At 44.9% G+C, this 14,938-nt stretch overlaps 4 protein-coding genes across 7 annotated transcripts in view; 3 read left to right on the plus strand and 1 right to left on the minus strand.

Annotated features, from left to right (window-relative positions):
- The window catches only part of LOC307111425 (interferon omega-2-like), a 20,871-nt gene continuing 5,933 nt past the window's right edge, over window positions 1-14,938 (plus strand). Inside the window, exon 1 of the mRNA XM_079791316.1 lies at window positions 1-6,091. Coding sequence (XP_079647442.1) covers window positions 1,742-2,329 — 588 coding nt within the window. The 5' untranslated portion in view covers window positions 1-1,741 and the 3' untranslated portion in view covers window positions 2,330-6,091. The remainder of the gene's footprint in view (window positions 6,092-14,938) is intronic.
- LOC307111431 (interferon omega-1-like) lies at window positions 6,074-10,749 on the plus strand. Its single transcript, XM_079791323.1, has one exon. The coding sequence runs from the start codon at window positions 9,795-9,797 to the stop codon at window positions 10,317-10,319; it is 525 nt and encodes a 174-aa protein (XP_079647449.1). The 5' UTR covers window positions 6,074-9,794; the 3' UTR covers window positions 10,320-10,749.
- LOC307111429 (uncharacterized protein) overlaps window positions 10,021-14,938 on the minus strand; it is a gene marked incomplete at its 5' end in the record, with an annotated part of 21,709 nt that continues 16,791 nt past the window's right edge. For 2 of the 4 annotated variants that reach the window (XR_013814567.1, XR_013814568.1), the window contains 2 exons: window positions 10,021-10,157; window positions 10,966-11,109. Coding sequence is in view for 2 of the 4 variants with exons in the window: in XM_079791320.1 (XP_079647446.1) it covers window positions 11,033-11,109 (77 nt within the window). Of the gene's footprint in view, window positions 10,158-10,746; window positions 11,110-14,938 lie in introns of those variants that run through there. The other 2 variants (XM_079791320.1, XM_079791321.1) reach the window with 2 other exon arrangements.
- On the plus strand, window positions 13,544-14,599 carry LOC307111436 (interferon omega-2-like). Its single transcript, XM_079791328.1, has one exon. The coding sequence runs from the start codon at window positions 13,761-13,763 to the stop codon at window positions 14,346-14,348; it is 588 nt and encodes a 195-aa protein (XP_079647454.1). The 5' UTR covers window positions 13,544-13,760; the 3' UTR covers window positions 14,349-14,599.

The raw sequence follows: 14,938 nt of genomic DNA on the forward strand, positions 1-14,938 counted from the left end.
TTTCTAGGAAAGTTGAAATGAGAAATGAAAAGTCTGACGTCATGATAATTAGAGAGAAAAAGGTGAAGTCCCTTTGATTTTCTTTACTCCCTTTATATGAACCTCAGGATAAAGTAGAAAATCATTTCAGAGGAGCAACACAGACTATGCCCCGCAAAATACTATGTAATAACTATGTGTTTATTTACCTTTAGAATGAAGCACCAGGAATAATTAAGGGAAGAAGGCTGTTTCTCCCTGAGTTAGCAGCCTGAGCCTCACTGCCCTGCATCCTGAGCAGGAGACAGAGGGATGAACAGAGAAGCCCAATAGAAACGCACAGACTGAATGAGCAGCTGAAGTTCACCAGTTTCTGTTCTACAAGTTTCTACTGACAGACGTCATCATTGAATCTCCTGTCCCCAGCTCAGAAATTCTGAGTTCAATGTGTTCAATAATTTAAAAAGAAAATTCAATTATAAAGCTGCTCTAGCCAAAGCAAATTATTGGCCCACTGAAGATCAATGATTGCAAACGGATAACGAATGCCTCCACCCACTTAGACAAAACTAACGTTTGCTGTCAGCATTAGGGCTGCGGACACCACTGACACCTGGGTCCTGGCTCAGGAGAGGAGCAGGTCACCACCGAGAGCAAGGGTCCTTCACACACACCCTCCGGGGGAAGCAGGAGGATGCTGACCCATCATTTGCCACAAAGACACGAGCGTCTCCTCCTGGGGAGGATTCTAAGGACCTCAGGATGGGATGAGCCTGCCCTCAGCGGGGAGTACAGGAGAGTTATAGTTGAGGACACTGTCACTCAGAGGCACAGGGTTACTAGAGCAGATCTTGGCCTCGGGAATGGGGTGGCGCTGGGAAAATATTACCATCTTGTAATGAGAATCTCCACACCTACAGCCACCAGCAAAGAACCCGGATTGCTGCTGGGGGTATCGGCACAGCCTGAGGAGCACTGACAACCGGTTACAAACGCTGGAAGGAAACGGCAATGTCTACACAAGTCCTGACCCAGTGGCCCCCGTGAAGCATAACCACGTGGCCCTGCAGGAATGGGTTCTAGAGGAGAAACACCCCCAAACGCAGTCACTAAAAACCTCAGCCTCTGCAGGGAACACAACAGTAAATAAAACTCAGCCCTTGGTTCTAAAGAGCTTATGGACTACATGTGGGCCAGCAGGACCTGACAAAACACACAATCCCACACGGATGAGGAAGCCTGACTCCCTGTGCAGAGTAAGGAGGGCAACATGGGGCCCAGACGACACATCTAAAGTTTGTTGGGAGCCCAAACCGGTTTGGCTCAGTGGATAGAGCGTCGGTCTGTGGACTGAAAGGTCCCAGGTTCGAATCCGGTCAAGAGCATGTACCTTGGTTTCGGGCACATCCCCAGTGGGAGGTCCGCAGGAGGCAGCTGATCGGTATTTCTCTCTCACAGATGTTTCTAACTCTCTGTCCCTCTCCATTCCTCTCTGTAAAAAATCAGTAAAATATATATATTTTAAAAATTTGTTGGGAATTTAAAATAGAAAATTAATATTGCAGATTGATGACATCTTCTTAGACCACCTAAAAGAAAACAAAAAAGGAAGTGAAAGTGGAAAGAAATGCTTAGAAAATGAAAACTGTGGTGTTCCCTATTTAAGGGCCCTGCCTAGAAAGAAGGTCATTGGAGAACTTCTGGCCCAAGGTTGTTCACCAGACGCCCAGCTCAGCCAGGCCAGCAGCACCCTCCTTTGCCCATGGCCCTCCTGCTCTCGCTACTCACGGCCCTGGTGCTGTTCAGCTCTGGCCCCGGTGGAGCTCTGGGCTGTGACCCGCCTCAGGACCACGTCCTGCTCAGCAGGGAGAACTTAGTGCTTCTGAGCCAAATGAGCACCATCTCCCCTCTCTTCTGTCTGAAGGACAGAAAGCACTTCAGATTCCCCCGGGCAACGGTGGATGGCAGCCAGGTCCAGAAGGCCCAGGCCCTCTCTGTCCTCCACGAGATGCTCCAGCAGATCTTTGACCTCCTGCCCACAGAGAACTCCTCTGTCACCTGGAACATGACCCTCGTGGACCACCTGCGCACAGGACTCCATCGGCAGCTGGAAGACCTGGACACCTGTTGGGCGCGGGAGATGGGAGAGGAGGGATCTGGCCTGGCCACGCAGGGCCCGACCCTGGCCTTGAAGAGGTACTTCCAGGGCCTCCGTCTCTACCTGAAGGAGAAGAAATACAGTGACTGCGCCTGGGAAGTTGTCAGAGTGGAAATCATGAGGTCCTTCTCCTCAACAAGAGCCTTGCAAGAAAGGCTGAGAAATAAGGACGGAGACGTGGGATCGCCCTGAGAGGATTCTCATGGGTGAATGCGCCACCTCACCTTTGCCCATATGTCCTGGGTCATGTGCAAAGGCTCTTCTATCTGCTTCAGTCACAGGATTCATTGAATTTTACTCAGTAAATCGGTTGTCAGAGTGTTAAGTGAGAAAATGTTACAAAATTCAGCTCCTGGGTCAATAGTCCCTCATAGGTTACTGCCTGAATGGTTATCTATTGTTATTTATTTATTTATTATTTATTCTTGATTAATTGTTATTTATTATTTTTTGTTATAAATGGTCATAAATGGTTATTTCTATTTATTATTTATTCTTTCATCTTATCATATTTATGTATTTATATAACCAATATTTGCTCTTACCTGGTATTAAAATTTACAAAACATGGAACTTTTTTAAGTTATTAAATTTGCATTTTGCTTTATTTATTCAATTCTTGTCAAATAAAATTTCATGTTTTACTTCTGAAAACCTAAATCCTTATTTTTTGAATCTATCTCAAAATAGCACTCCTTTTTATTTATTTTTTATTTTTTTAAAATATATTTTATTGATATTTTACAGAGAGGAAGACAGAGGGATAGAGAGTTAGAAACATCGATGAGAGAGAAACATCGATCAGCTGCCTCTTGCACATCCCCTACTGGGGATGTGCCCGCAACCAAGGTACATGCCCTTGACCGGAATTGAACCCGGGACCCTTGAGTCTGCAGGCCTACGCTCTATCCACTGAGCCAAACCGGTTTTGGCGAGCACTCCTTTTTAAAGTCCTTTAGAACAGTCCCCCACTTCTCAGAAAGTGCCTATGGAAAGCTGGAAACGCATGGAATGGAGAAGAGCCCTGGAAACATGGAGGATGTTCGGTGCTTATGTCAGAACTGTAGCCGGCTTCCATTCCGTCAGCCAGGAGGAGAGGGTAGGGATATCTGGGAGGAGTCTTTTGAGTGAAGTGATTTGTTGGCTGATATTGGCATCTGGGCCTCCTCCTACCACAGTCTCCCAGTCCTGCTTCACTGGATGTATTCACTCCCTTCCCGCCCCGCCCTCACCGCCTCTAGGTCTGTGGTGGTTTCAGCCTCAAGGTTTCTAATCAGAAGAAAAGCCACAGGGAGAGAGCAACTGTGGAGTGGCCGCTCCATGTTCTTCACAACTGTTGTGGACAGTTCTGCTTCTAGGAGTGTGCTGATGGGTGTTCTGGGCCCTGAGCAAATGCCAGTGTTCCAATGAGGGCAGGGAAGGGAGTCAGCCAAATGCACATAACTGCGTGTGTGCTGTGTGACTATCTCAGAGCGCAGGGAGAGGTCAATTTGGGAGGATTTCTCTAATCCAGTGATGGCGAACCTATGGTGTAGCCATTTCTGATGACACGTGGCCGCATGCCGAGGATGAAACATTTGCTGCTCCTGAGGATGAAACATTTGCGACTAGAATCTTGGAGTTAGTTTTTTCCTCAAAGTGACACACTACCCGAGTTATGCTCAGTTTTTTGGCGAAGTTTGACACACCAAGCTCAAAAGGTTGCCCATCACTGCTAATCTGTGCCTCAGATGACCTAGCCAATGCTTCAATTTACTTGTAAATAAATTGTGGGTAATACTTTAATACATTTTTATTATTTCTCTTTCCTCTCCTACTCTACTTCATGGACCAGTTTAGAAGGAGAGAAACTTGCCAATTCTGGACTTTTTCCATTCTTTCTTTGCCTATTACCTGTTGAATGGTAGGATCCTTGCTACTTGCTTGCAGATTTAATGGAATTCAACTGTGTTACTTTTAAGTTACAAATAGGTTGTTTGGCCATTTGAGTTCTGCTGGTCTAAACTGTGACCACCTGGGCTGCTGCATTTATGCTTCTCTACCTCCAGGTACATTTTAAGGCAAAATTCAGGATGACAGGTGTTTGTCCTAGCCAAGTTGACACATAGAATTAACCATCACAACCACTGTCCTGGAGATAGGATGCTCTGATTCTCAATAGCCTCTTTGCTCCTGTGAAGAGGGAAATTCCTAGAATGTTAAGAGCTTAGACTGTGGAGTCAGAACTCCTAGATTCTCAAGTACTGCTATGAAGTTGGGAAAGTTCATCTTCCTGTGGCTTTGTCTTCTTCTTCATAAAAAAGGGATAAGGAATGGAACCACATCTGCCTCTTTTGTGAACTCATGTGGACTAAGTGAGAAGAACAAGACTGACACATGAAGGTGCTTGAGAAACTCCTGTTTTATAAATGCATGTTTTCCACGAGTGCTCAAGGAATGAACCATGAATCAATATGCTTAGAAGAGTGCCTACAGCATAGGAGGTGCTCAATAATGTCATTCTTATATTGATTAAACTGATTTTCAGAAACTAAGGAAGGGAGAGAGAGGACAACATCAATGTGAGAGAGAGATATAAGTTACTGCATGAATGGTTGGGTTCTACTTGCAAGCTGACTAGGCCGGGAACTGAACTTGCAACCTAGGTGCATGCCCTTGAGGTGGAAGTAAACCTTTGACCTTTCCATGGGTGGGTCAACACTAACCTCTAAGAGACATCGACCACTTCTATGTCATCTTGAGTAGTAATGATATTTACTAGTAGATGACCCAAGTGTCTGATGGATTCACTAATCATATGAAATGCACATTGAGAATGAGTAACATCCATGATTTTGCTAGATAGTATTAGCAATTTGGTGAGTCTTTTGTGAGTTGATTGGTGTGATTCCCATTTCTCGTTCCCAAACGATTACATCTGGGGAAAAATGAAACAATAATCATGTGGCTGGTTTTGCAGAGCTGGAGGTTGTTCATGGGACAAAAGTTCCTCTCCTTTATCCCCCAGCCAGGGCAGAGAGCTTGTGCCCGCTCCTTACCCCTACTGTGCCCTTCATCCTCCCCTTTGCTATAAGTTTTGTTACATAGGATTTAGCTAAATTACCGTTTTCTTACTCCAAGCCAAGGTCAGCCATTATGTTCTATTCAAGGCCTTCAACTGGTGAGATGAGGTGGACTCATATTAGGGAGAACAATAGCTTTTCCCAGTCCATCTACTTAACTGTCAATCTCAGACCAAAACACCCTCACAGACACATTCAGAAAGTTTGGCCAAGTATCTGGGCTCCTCATGGTCCAATCCAATTGAAACATAAAATTAATCATCACAAGGATCTAAGATAAAATACTGTGGCACCTACTGGATTTCTAAAACTGTATCTCTATAACCGCAGATACTCTGTTCAATTGGGTTATATCATTTCCACCTGACATAAAGCCATGTGTGAACATTCTCTGCAACACCGCGTGATTTAAGGCTTTGTTTATTTATTCATTTTTCTCTTTCTTTTGTTTAAAAAATCTATTGGGGTGACATTGGTTCATAGGATCATACAGGTTTCAGGTGTGGATTTGTTACAAGATCTGTATACTGTACGGTATGCACACCACCCAAAGTCAAATCCTCTTCCGTCACTATATATTAGTCCCCCTTCACTCCCCGCCTTCCACACCCTTCCCTCTGACAACCACCACACAACTGTTTGTGTGCAAGAGTTTAGTGTGACATCCCACATTTGAGATCATATGGTGCTTAGCTTTTTCACGTAGCATAATATTCTCAGGACCCATCCACATCATCCCAAATGGCAGTATTTCATCTTTTCTTATTACTATGCCATTGTGTCTATGTACCACGTCTTCTTTAGCCAATTCTCTATTGACGAACACCTTGGTTGTCTCCATGTGTTGGCCACAGTGAATAATGCTGCAATGAGCCCTGACCGGTTTGGCTCAGTGGATAGAGCATAGGCTTTCAGACTGAAGGGTCCCGGGTTCGATTCTGGTCAAGGGCATGTACCTTGGTTACGGGCACATCCCCAGCAGGGGGTGTGCAGGAGGCAGCTAATCGATGTTTCTCTCTCATCGATGTTTCTGACTCTCAGTCCCTCTCCTTTCCTCTCAGTCAAAAAATCAATAAAATATATATTTTTAAAAATAATGCTGCAATGAATAAGTTTTTCATTTCTCCCATATATATGCAAGAGAGGGATTGCTGGGTCATATGGTAGGTAGCTCTATGTTTAATTTTGGGGGGAATTCAGAGACTGTTTTTCATAGTGGCTGCAGAAGTCTATATTCCCACCAGCAGTGAATGAGCGTTCCCCCTTTTCCACAGCCTCTCCAACACTTATTACTTGTCTAACAGGTGTGAGGTGGTGTCTCATTGTAGTTGTGATTTGCATTTCCCTAATGGCTAGTGACCATGCACGTTTTCATAAATCTGTTGGACGTTTGTCTGCCTTCTTGGGAGAGGTGTCTATTCAGGTTCTGTGCCCACATTTTAATTGGGTTGTTTGTTTAGTGTTGAGTTTTATGAGTTCTTTATATAGCTTGAGTATTAAACCTTTGTCGGGGCTATTCTTTGCAAATATTTTCTCCCATTCATTGGTTGCCTCTTCGTTTTGTTGTCAGTCTCTATTGCTGTGCAGAAGCTGGTTAGTTTGATATGGTCCCATTCATTTATTTCTGCCGTTCCTTCACTTGCCTTTGGAGTGAAGTTCATAAAATGTTCTCTACAGCCAAGGCCCAAACATTTAGTACCTATGCTTTCTTCTATTGATTTTATTGTGTGAGAACTTGTGTTTATTTATTTGATCCCTTTTGAGTAAAGTTTTATTCATGGGACAAACTGTAACCCAGTCCATTCTTTTTCATGTGGCTTTCCATTGACCCTAGAACCATTTATTGAACAGGTTTTCCTTACTCTATGGTGTTATATACTCATAATGAATTCTCAGCAAGAAAAACTAAACAAACAATCCAATTTACCATAGTGCCCAAAAAAAGTAAGATACCTAGGAATAAACTTAACCGGGGAGGTAAAAGACTTGTACTCAGAAAATCACAGGACATTGAACAAAAGAGATAGAGGCATGTATAAATAAGTGGAAGAACATACAGTGTTCATTGACTCTTAGAATTAACATCATTAAAATATCCATACTACCGAAAGCAATCTTAGATTCAATGTAATCCCTATGAAAATACCAACAGCATATTTCACAGATCAGGAAGAAATACTCCAAACATTTATATGGAACAAAAGAAGACCTCAAGCAGCCACAGCAATCTTGAGAAAGAAGAACAAACTTGGAGGAATCACAATACCAGCTATCAAGTTATACTGCAAAGCCACTGTAATCTAAACAGCCTGGGACTGGCACAGGAACAGGCAGATAGATCAACGGAAAAGAACAGAGACCCCACAGGTAAACCCATGATATTACGCACAATTAATATTTGACAAAGGAGCACAAGCATACAACAGAGTAAGACAGGCTCTTCAATAGATGGCGATGGGAAATTGGACAGCACTGAGTAACACAGAGATCAGTGCCTGGCACATGAACCAGAGGAATCTCAGAGCCCACTCTGCAGAGAACCGGCTCTGAGGAAAGGTTCCTGACAAAGCACTGCTGTTCTGTGAGTGGTAACAGTGAGCTAAATAATCCCTTCTTTCAGCCTCAGAGGCAGACCCCCTCTGGGGATGTTATCTGAGGCACAGGAAAACATAAACAGGCAAGCTAGAGGCAGAGGGTGGTGCTGATAAGAAAGAGGACATACCTAGGTTTTCAGCCCTTGAAGATCACAACACTAATTCAAAAGCTCCTTCCTGGGTTAGTAGAAGGGCAGAGTACTTCCCTCAAGCTCAGAGTTTAAGAAGGACTCACATCTGAGTCATCAAGATACACAATACTTCCAGGCAATAGGAAATAATGAATTAGGCAAGGACATCCATGATGAACAAAATATCAACATTTTAGAGACACGAAATGACCTTCCACTTTCAGTCCCTGAGAGGCTTATGAAGCAAGGGGGCACGGTGCAAATATAATGTTAGCAAGTTCCATTCAGTCTACAAAATGCTAACCAAAGAAAAGGAAAAGATCGGTCCTGCTAACTGTCCTCTCCAGCCTGCACACAACACCAATTTTTACCTTTAACGATTCATTCAAGGTGAGGTCCTGTGAAGACGTTTCAGTAAAATGAAAGTAAAGAAAAATGACTCACCATTGTCACGTGGTTACAAGAAACTGTCCAACATGGCAATACTCTCAACTGAACACAAGTAATCCCTTTTATTAAAAATAACATCTTAAATAAAACACTTGAATAGATTTCAGAGAGGAAGGTGGAGGGAGAGAGAGAAATGTCCATGATGAGAGAGAATCACTGATTGGCTGCCTCCTGCAAGCCCCACCCAGGGATCTAGCTGCAACCAGGACCTGTGCCCAGACCAGGAATGAGCCCAGCACTTCCTGCTTCACAGGCTGATGCTCCAGCGCTGAGCCAGGCAGGCCAGGCTGACAACAAGTCATCCTGAAAACACTCAAGTGTTTGCTTCCTTTCCAGCCAAGACAGTAAAATTATATTAAATCCTAGTTCTGGTACAAATAAAATACACCTGAAATAAAGTGCAAGTTTCATACATGCAGTTTTTATAGCGTTAATGTAAAAAATTAAAACATTTTAAATTTTCAGTTAATACTTAGTTAATATTCAATATATACGTATTTTAAAATTCTAATAGAAGGATGTCTTAAGATTGAAATATTTTAAATTTTTTGTAGATATTTAAATTAATATTTAAATATATTTTAAAGTTTGGGAGAATGTTTAAATAGTCTCAAGGTTTAAAATATATTTAAAGATTTACAGCGATATTTATTTAATACTAAACTTTAAAACTATTTTAAAAGTTTAATTAAGTGATGCTTTAATACAAAATATTTTTTAATATTGGGCTTCATATTAATATTTCATATTAAAATCGTTTAATATTTTGAGTAGCTTCAGGAAGAGCCGTTTTAATGCTCGCACTTCCCAGTTTGTGTAACTTCCCTCCACGGCTCTCTAACGCTGTAACGCGGACACAGCACCCCAAAGCCCCAGAGCCCTAGGGAGCCGCCACTCCCGGCCCAGCTCCGCCCGCAGCGTCCCCAGCGCGGGGCCGCCGCCCGTCCTCCCCGCGGTCCCGGCTCCGGATCCGGGCGCATCCCGCGCAGAACGTGCCCCGATTCCCCACAAACCGCCCAACGCGCTCTGGTCCCCGCCTCTGGGCCCGCAGCACACGGGTTCTCGGTACCAATGGCCTCGCTGGAGCTTCCGCGCACAAGGAAAGCCCCGAGCTCCCGGGGAAGCGCAGCCGAGGCCGGGTTCCCTGCGGGCTTCCTCGGAGCAGCGTCCGCGGCCGGGCGCAGGCAGAGCCCAGTCCGCAGTGGCGGCGGCCTCCCCATGGAGGCTCTGCCTTCACTATTAAAGCCGCACAGGGCGGCTGACCGAACTTCCCCAAAAGCAGCTTCAAAAAGGCCTCCTGCGCGCCCTCTGGCGGCCAGTTGGAGAATCGCGCTTTCTAGAAATCCCTGGAAGGAAAGTTGCTGCCAATTGTGCCCGCGACTCCCCCTGGCGGTAGTGCCCTGAATCACTGCAATTCCCAATGGCCCAGATCCATCTGTGGCTGGTGGCAGGGGCCATGCTCTGCTCCAGCCCTGCTGGTTCCCTTGAGAAGGAAGTACTTTGGATTCATAGAGGAGACAACCTGAGAGTTTTCAATCTTTTGAGACAACTGCAAAGGACCCCGTCTCACCTATGCCTGGATGACAGAAACGACTTCAAATTTCCTTGGAATAGGGGGACAATCACCCAGATGCAGCAGACACAACGCACCTGTTTCCAACATCCGATGATCACGCACATCGCCAACCTCTTTACAACACAGCACAGCCTCGCTGCATGGGACCACACCCTCCTCTCTCAACTCCTCTCCAGCCTTCATCACAGCCTGGAGGACCTGGAGGACCTGGAGCAGAGCGAAGGAGAAAATCGGGATTGTTCCAATTTGGGAATTCTCGTCCGGAAGTACTTCCAAAGCATCCATAACTACCTCAGAGAGAAGAAATACAGCGCCTGTGCCTGGGAGGTCGTTAGAGTGGAAATTACACTACGCGTTGGAATCATGTAACCATCCTTAAAGGAAAGTCAGCACATTCACAATAACTTTCTATGGTGACTGACTCTCTCTCTTCAACTGCATTGTTTGCCAAGCCCCTAAATAATCTCCACTCACATTTCTGCACCAGCTGAGAAATACCTGACTCCAAAATCAAGGGGTTATTTTAAAAATATCTTCTACATCATGAATTTACAAAAGTATGTTTAGAGAGAGGTACATGATCTGCCTCTTAAATAAACAATTTTATCACTTTTTTTTTTTTTTACTGTTTAATTTTTTGGGACAGTGGTGGTGGAGGGGGTAGGAGCTATTTGCAGTTTCCAAACTATAAATTCAATCTTTTTTTAATGAAAAGGTTCTTCAGGATAATGATTGGTTAAAGACATTTGCCAGATAAGTTCACGCTGGCTCTTGTAAGCGATCAACAGAAACCTTGGTTGGTCATTAGAGAACTTTATCTTGCGTTTGTAGAAGAGCACAATGCAAGCATTTCTGATCAGAAGACTCTTAAGTTTGGCTCTTGTGTAAACAATGATTGTAGGTCATGGGCACCTTCTATTTGGAAACTTTGCCAACTCAGCGTGTGTAGCTAAAGTTTTCTGGGAACTTGATTCTATTCTACCTAGTTGTACAGAGAGAAATGAGGGTGGATCACCTGGGACGTTTCCACGACTGGACAGGGCAATATCACTTATGCTCCCAGCAGTGGGGCTGCACCTGTCTCAGGTGATGCACTCAGTGCAAAGAGGTGAGAAGCAGACTCTGATCTGGTGATCACGGAACAGGACACAGAGCACACCTAGGAGCAGGAAGGAGGTGAAAGTCAGCAGCAGTGTGAGAACTGGGCAGAACAGAGGCAGGTAAAGCCTGGACGGGAACAGGCCGGCCCTCAGTAGGCGAACAATGGGAAGGGCCTGCACTGAGTCACCTGTTTCTGCAGATCATTCTGGTTCCGAGGGGGAGAAGATGGAAGTGGATGCTGAGAGCAGAGCTCTCCCACAGAGACGTGGCCAACAGCAGTGTCCCCAGCCCAGGGGACACTGAACCCACAGCAGCCCGCTGGGAATTGGAGGGACCACTGTTACTCCAGTGCCAACGACAAACTTGTTTCAATTGTCAGAAAATTCTACTCATGAAAACCATTTGAAAGGAATGTTGTCTACTTTTCCTTAGAATTTAAAGTCAGTCAGTTCTGTGGACTCAGACCACACTGGTGATGTCATACAGAACCATAGACAGCAGTCCACTGGCATGTGAAGTGGAACTTGGAATCCGTTGTCACCCCACCCTCCCTGCTCAGTGCTATCATGGTGTGGCCTCTCCTTTGTTCATAAATCCCATGTCCAATTCTATCCTTGTCTTTTAATGGGCTCTTGCAGACCAGCCTTTGTCTTAAACTCCTTAAGGGTTTGACCTTGGATTTGTGGTACCTTCCAAATAATTCATCGCTTCAGATTTATACTGCATAATAGTGGTATAAACACGTTTAATGCAAATAGGATTACTGAGAAGGTTGAATTCACCGTTGGTGTAGCTCAGGGCCGGCTCCATCCTCCCTCTGCCACAGCACCAGCACCCCACAGGGCTGCAGTCCATTCTGCCCACTTACACTTTGTCCTCTCGTCATCAGAAGCCACTTCCCTCCTTTCTCTTTCAGGACATGCAGAATTCTATTTCTTTCATTTTTGCCACAAACAACTGTCATTTTTGCTTTCTAGGAAAGTTGAAATGAGAAATAAAGTCTGACGTCATGATACTTAGAGAGAAAAATGGTGAAGTCCCTTTGATTTTCTTTACTCCCTTTATATGAACCTCAGGATGAAGTAGAAAATCATATCAGAGGAGCAACACAGACTATGCCCAGTAAAACACTATGTAATGACTATGTGGTTATTTACACTTAAATGAAACACTATGTATAATTAAGGATTGAAGGCTCTTACTACCTGAGTTAGCAGCCTGAGCCTCAATGCCCTGCATCCTGAGCAGGAGACACAGGGATGAACAGAGAAGCCCAATAGAAACGCACAGACTCAATGAGCAGCTGAAGTTCACCCGTTTCTGTTCTACAAGTTTCTACTGACAGATGTCGTCATTGAATCTCCCGTGCCCAGCTCAGAAATTCTGAGTTCAATGTGTTCAATAATTTAAAAAGAGGATTCAATAATAAAGCTGCACTTGCCAAAACAAATTATTGGCCCACTGAGGATCAATGATTGCAAACGGATAACGAATGCCTCCACCCACTTAGACAAAACAAACATTTGCTGTCAGCGTTAGGGCTGCAGACACCACTGACACCTGGGTCCTGGCTCAGGAGAGGAGCAGGTCACCACCGAGAACAAGGGTCCTTCACACACACCCTCCGGGGGGAGCAGGAGGATGCTGACCCATCATTTGCCAAAAAGACACAAGCCCCTCCTCCTGGGGAGGATTCTAAGGACCTCAGGATGGGGTGAGCCTGCCCTCAGGGGGGAGTCCAGGAGAGTTATAGTTGAGGACACTGTCACTCAGAGGCACAGGGTTACTAGAGCAGATCTCGGCCTCGGGAATGGGGTGGCGCTGGGAAAATATTACCATCTTGTGATGAGAATCTCCACACCTACAGCCACCAGCAAAGAACCCGGATTCCTGCTGGGGGTATCGGCACAGCCTGAGGAGCACTGACAACCGGTTACAAACGCTGGAAGGAAACGGCAATGTCTACACAAGTCCTGAGCCAGTGGCCCCCGTGAAGCATAACCACGTGGCCCTGCAGGAATGGGTTCTAGAGGAGAAACACCCCCAAACGCAGTCACTAAAAACCTCAGCCTCTGCAGGGAACACAACAGTAAATAAAACTCAGCCCTTGGTTCTAAAGAGCTTATGGACTACATGTGGGCCAGCAGGACCTGACAAAACACACAAGCCCACACGGATGAGGAAGCCTGACTCCCTGTGCAGAGTGAGGAGGGCAACATGGGGCACAGAAGACACATCTAAAGTTTGTTGGGAGCCCTGACCGGTTTGGCTCAGTGGATAGAGTGTCGGTCTGTGGACTGAAAGGTCCCAGGTTCGAATCCGGTCAAGAGCATGTACCTTGGTTTCGGGCACATCCCCAGTGGTGGGTCCGCAGGAGGCAGCTGATCGATATTTCTCTCTCACAGATGTTTCTAACTCTCTGTCCCTCTCCCTTCCTTTCTGTAAAAAATCAATAAAATATATATTTTTTAAAAGTTTGTTGGGAATTTAAATCAGAAAATTAATATTGCAGATTGATGACATCTTCTTAGACCGCCTAAAAGAAAACAAAAAAGGAAGTGAAAGTGGAAAGAAATGCTTAGAAAATGAAAACTGTGGTGTTCCCTATTTAAGGGCCCTGCCTAGAAAGAAGGTCATTGGAGAACTTCTGGCCCAAGGTTGTTCACCAGACGCCCAGCTCAGCCAGGCCAGCAGCACCCTCCTTTGCCCATGGCCCTCCTGCTCTCGCTACTCACGGCCCTGGTGCTGTTCAGCTCTGGCCCCGGGGGAGCTCTGGGCTGTGACCCGCCTCAGGACCACGTCCTGCTCAGCAGGGAGAACTTAGTGCTTCTGAGCCAAATGAGCACCATCTCCCCTCTCTTCTGTCTGAAGGACAGAAAGCACTTCAGATTCCCCCGGGCAACGGTGGATGGCAGCCAGGTCCAGAAGGCCCAGGCCCTCTCTGTCCTCCACGAGATGCTCCAGCAGATCTCCGACCTCTTGCCCACAGAGAACTCCTCTGTCACCTGGAACATGACCCTCGTGGACCAACTGCGCACAGGACTCCATCGGCAGCTGGAAGACCTGGACACCTGTTGGGCACGGGAGATGGGAGAGGAGGGATCTGCCCTGGCCACGCAGGACCCTACCCTGGCCTTGAAGAGGTACTTCCAGGGCCTCCGTCTCTACCTGAAGGAGAAGAAATACAGTGACTGCGCCTGGGAAGTTGTCAGAGTGGAAATCATGAGGTCTTTCTCCTCAACAAGAGCCCTGCAAGAAAGGCTGAGAAATAAGGACGGAGACGTGGGATCGCCCTGAGAGGATTCTCATGGGTGAATGCGCCACCTCACCTTTGCCCATATGTCCAGGGTCATGTGCAAAGGCTCTTCTATCTGCTTCAGTCACAGAATGTATTGAATTTTACTCAGTAAATCGGTTGTCAGAATGTTAAGCGAGAAAATGTTACAAAATTCAGCTTCTGGGTCAATAGTCCCTGATAGGTTACTGCCTGAATGGTTACCTATTGTTATTTATTTATTTATTATTTATTCTTGATTAATTGTTATTTATTATTTTTGGTTATAAATGGTTATTTATTATTTATTCTTTCATCTTATCATATTTATGTATTTATATAACCAATATTTGCTCTTACCTGGTATTAAAATTTACAAAACATGTAACTTTTTAAAATTATTAAATTTGCATTTTGCTTTATTTATTCAATTCTTATCAAATAAAATTTCATGAGTGTTTTACTTCTGAAAACCTAAATACTTATTTTTTGACTCTATCTCAAAATAGCACTCCTTTTTATTTTTTTTAAAAAATGTATTTTATTGATTTTTTACAGAGAGGAAGACAGAGGGATAGAGAGTTAGAAACATCGATGAGAGAGAAACATCGAT

The sequence above is a fragment of the Cnephaeus nilssonii genome, assembly GCF_951640355.1.
Source record: "Cnephaeus nilssonii genome assembly, chromosome: 14".
Taxonomy (NCBI): Eukaryota; Metazoa; Chordata; class Mammalia; order Chiroptera; family Vespertilionidae; genus Cnephaeus; species Cnephaeus nilssonii.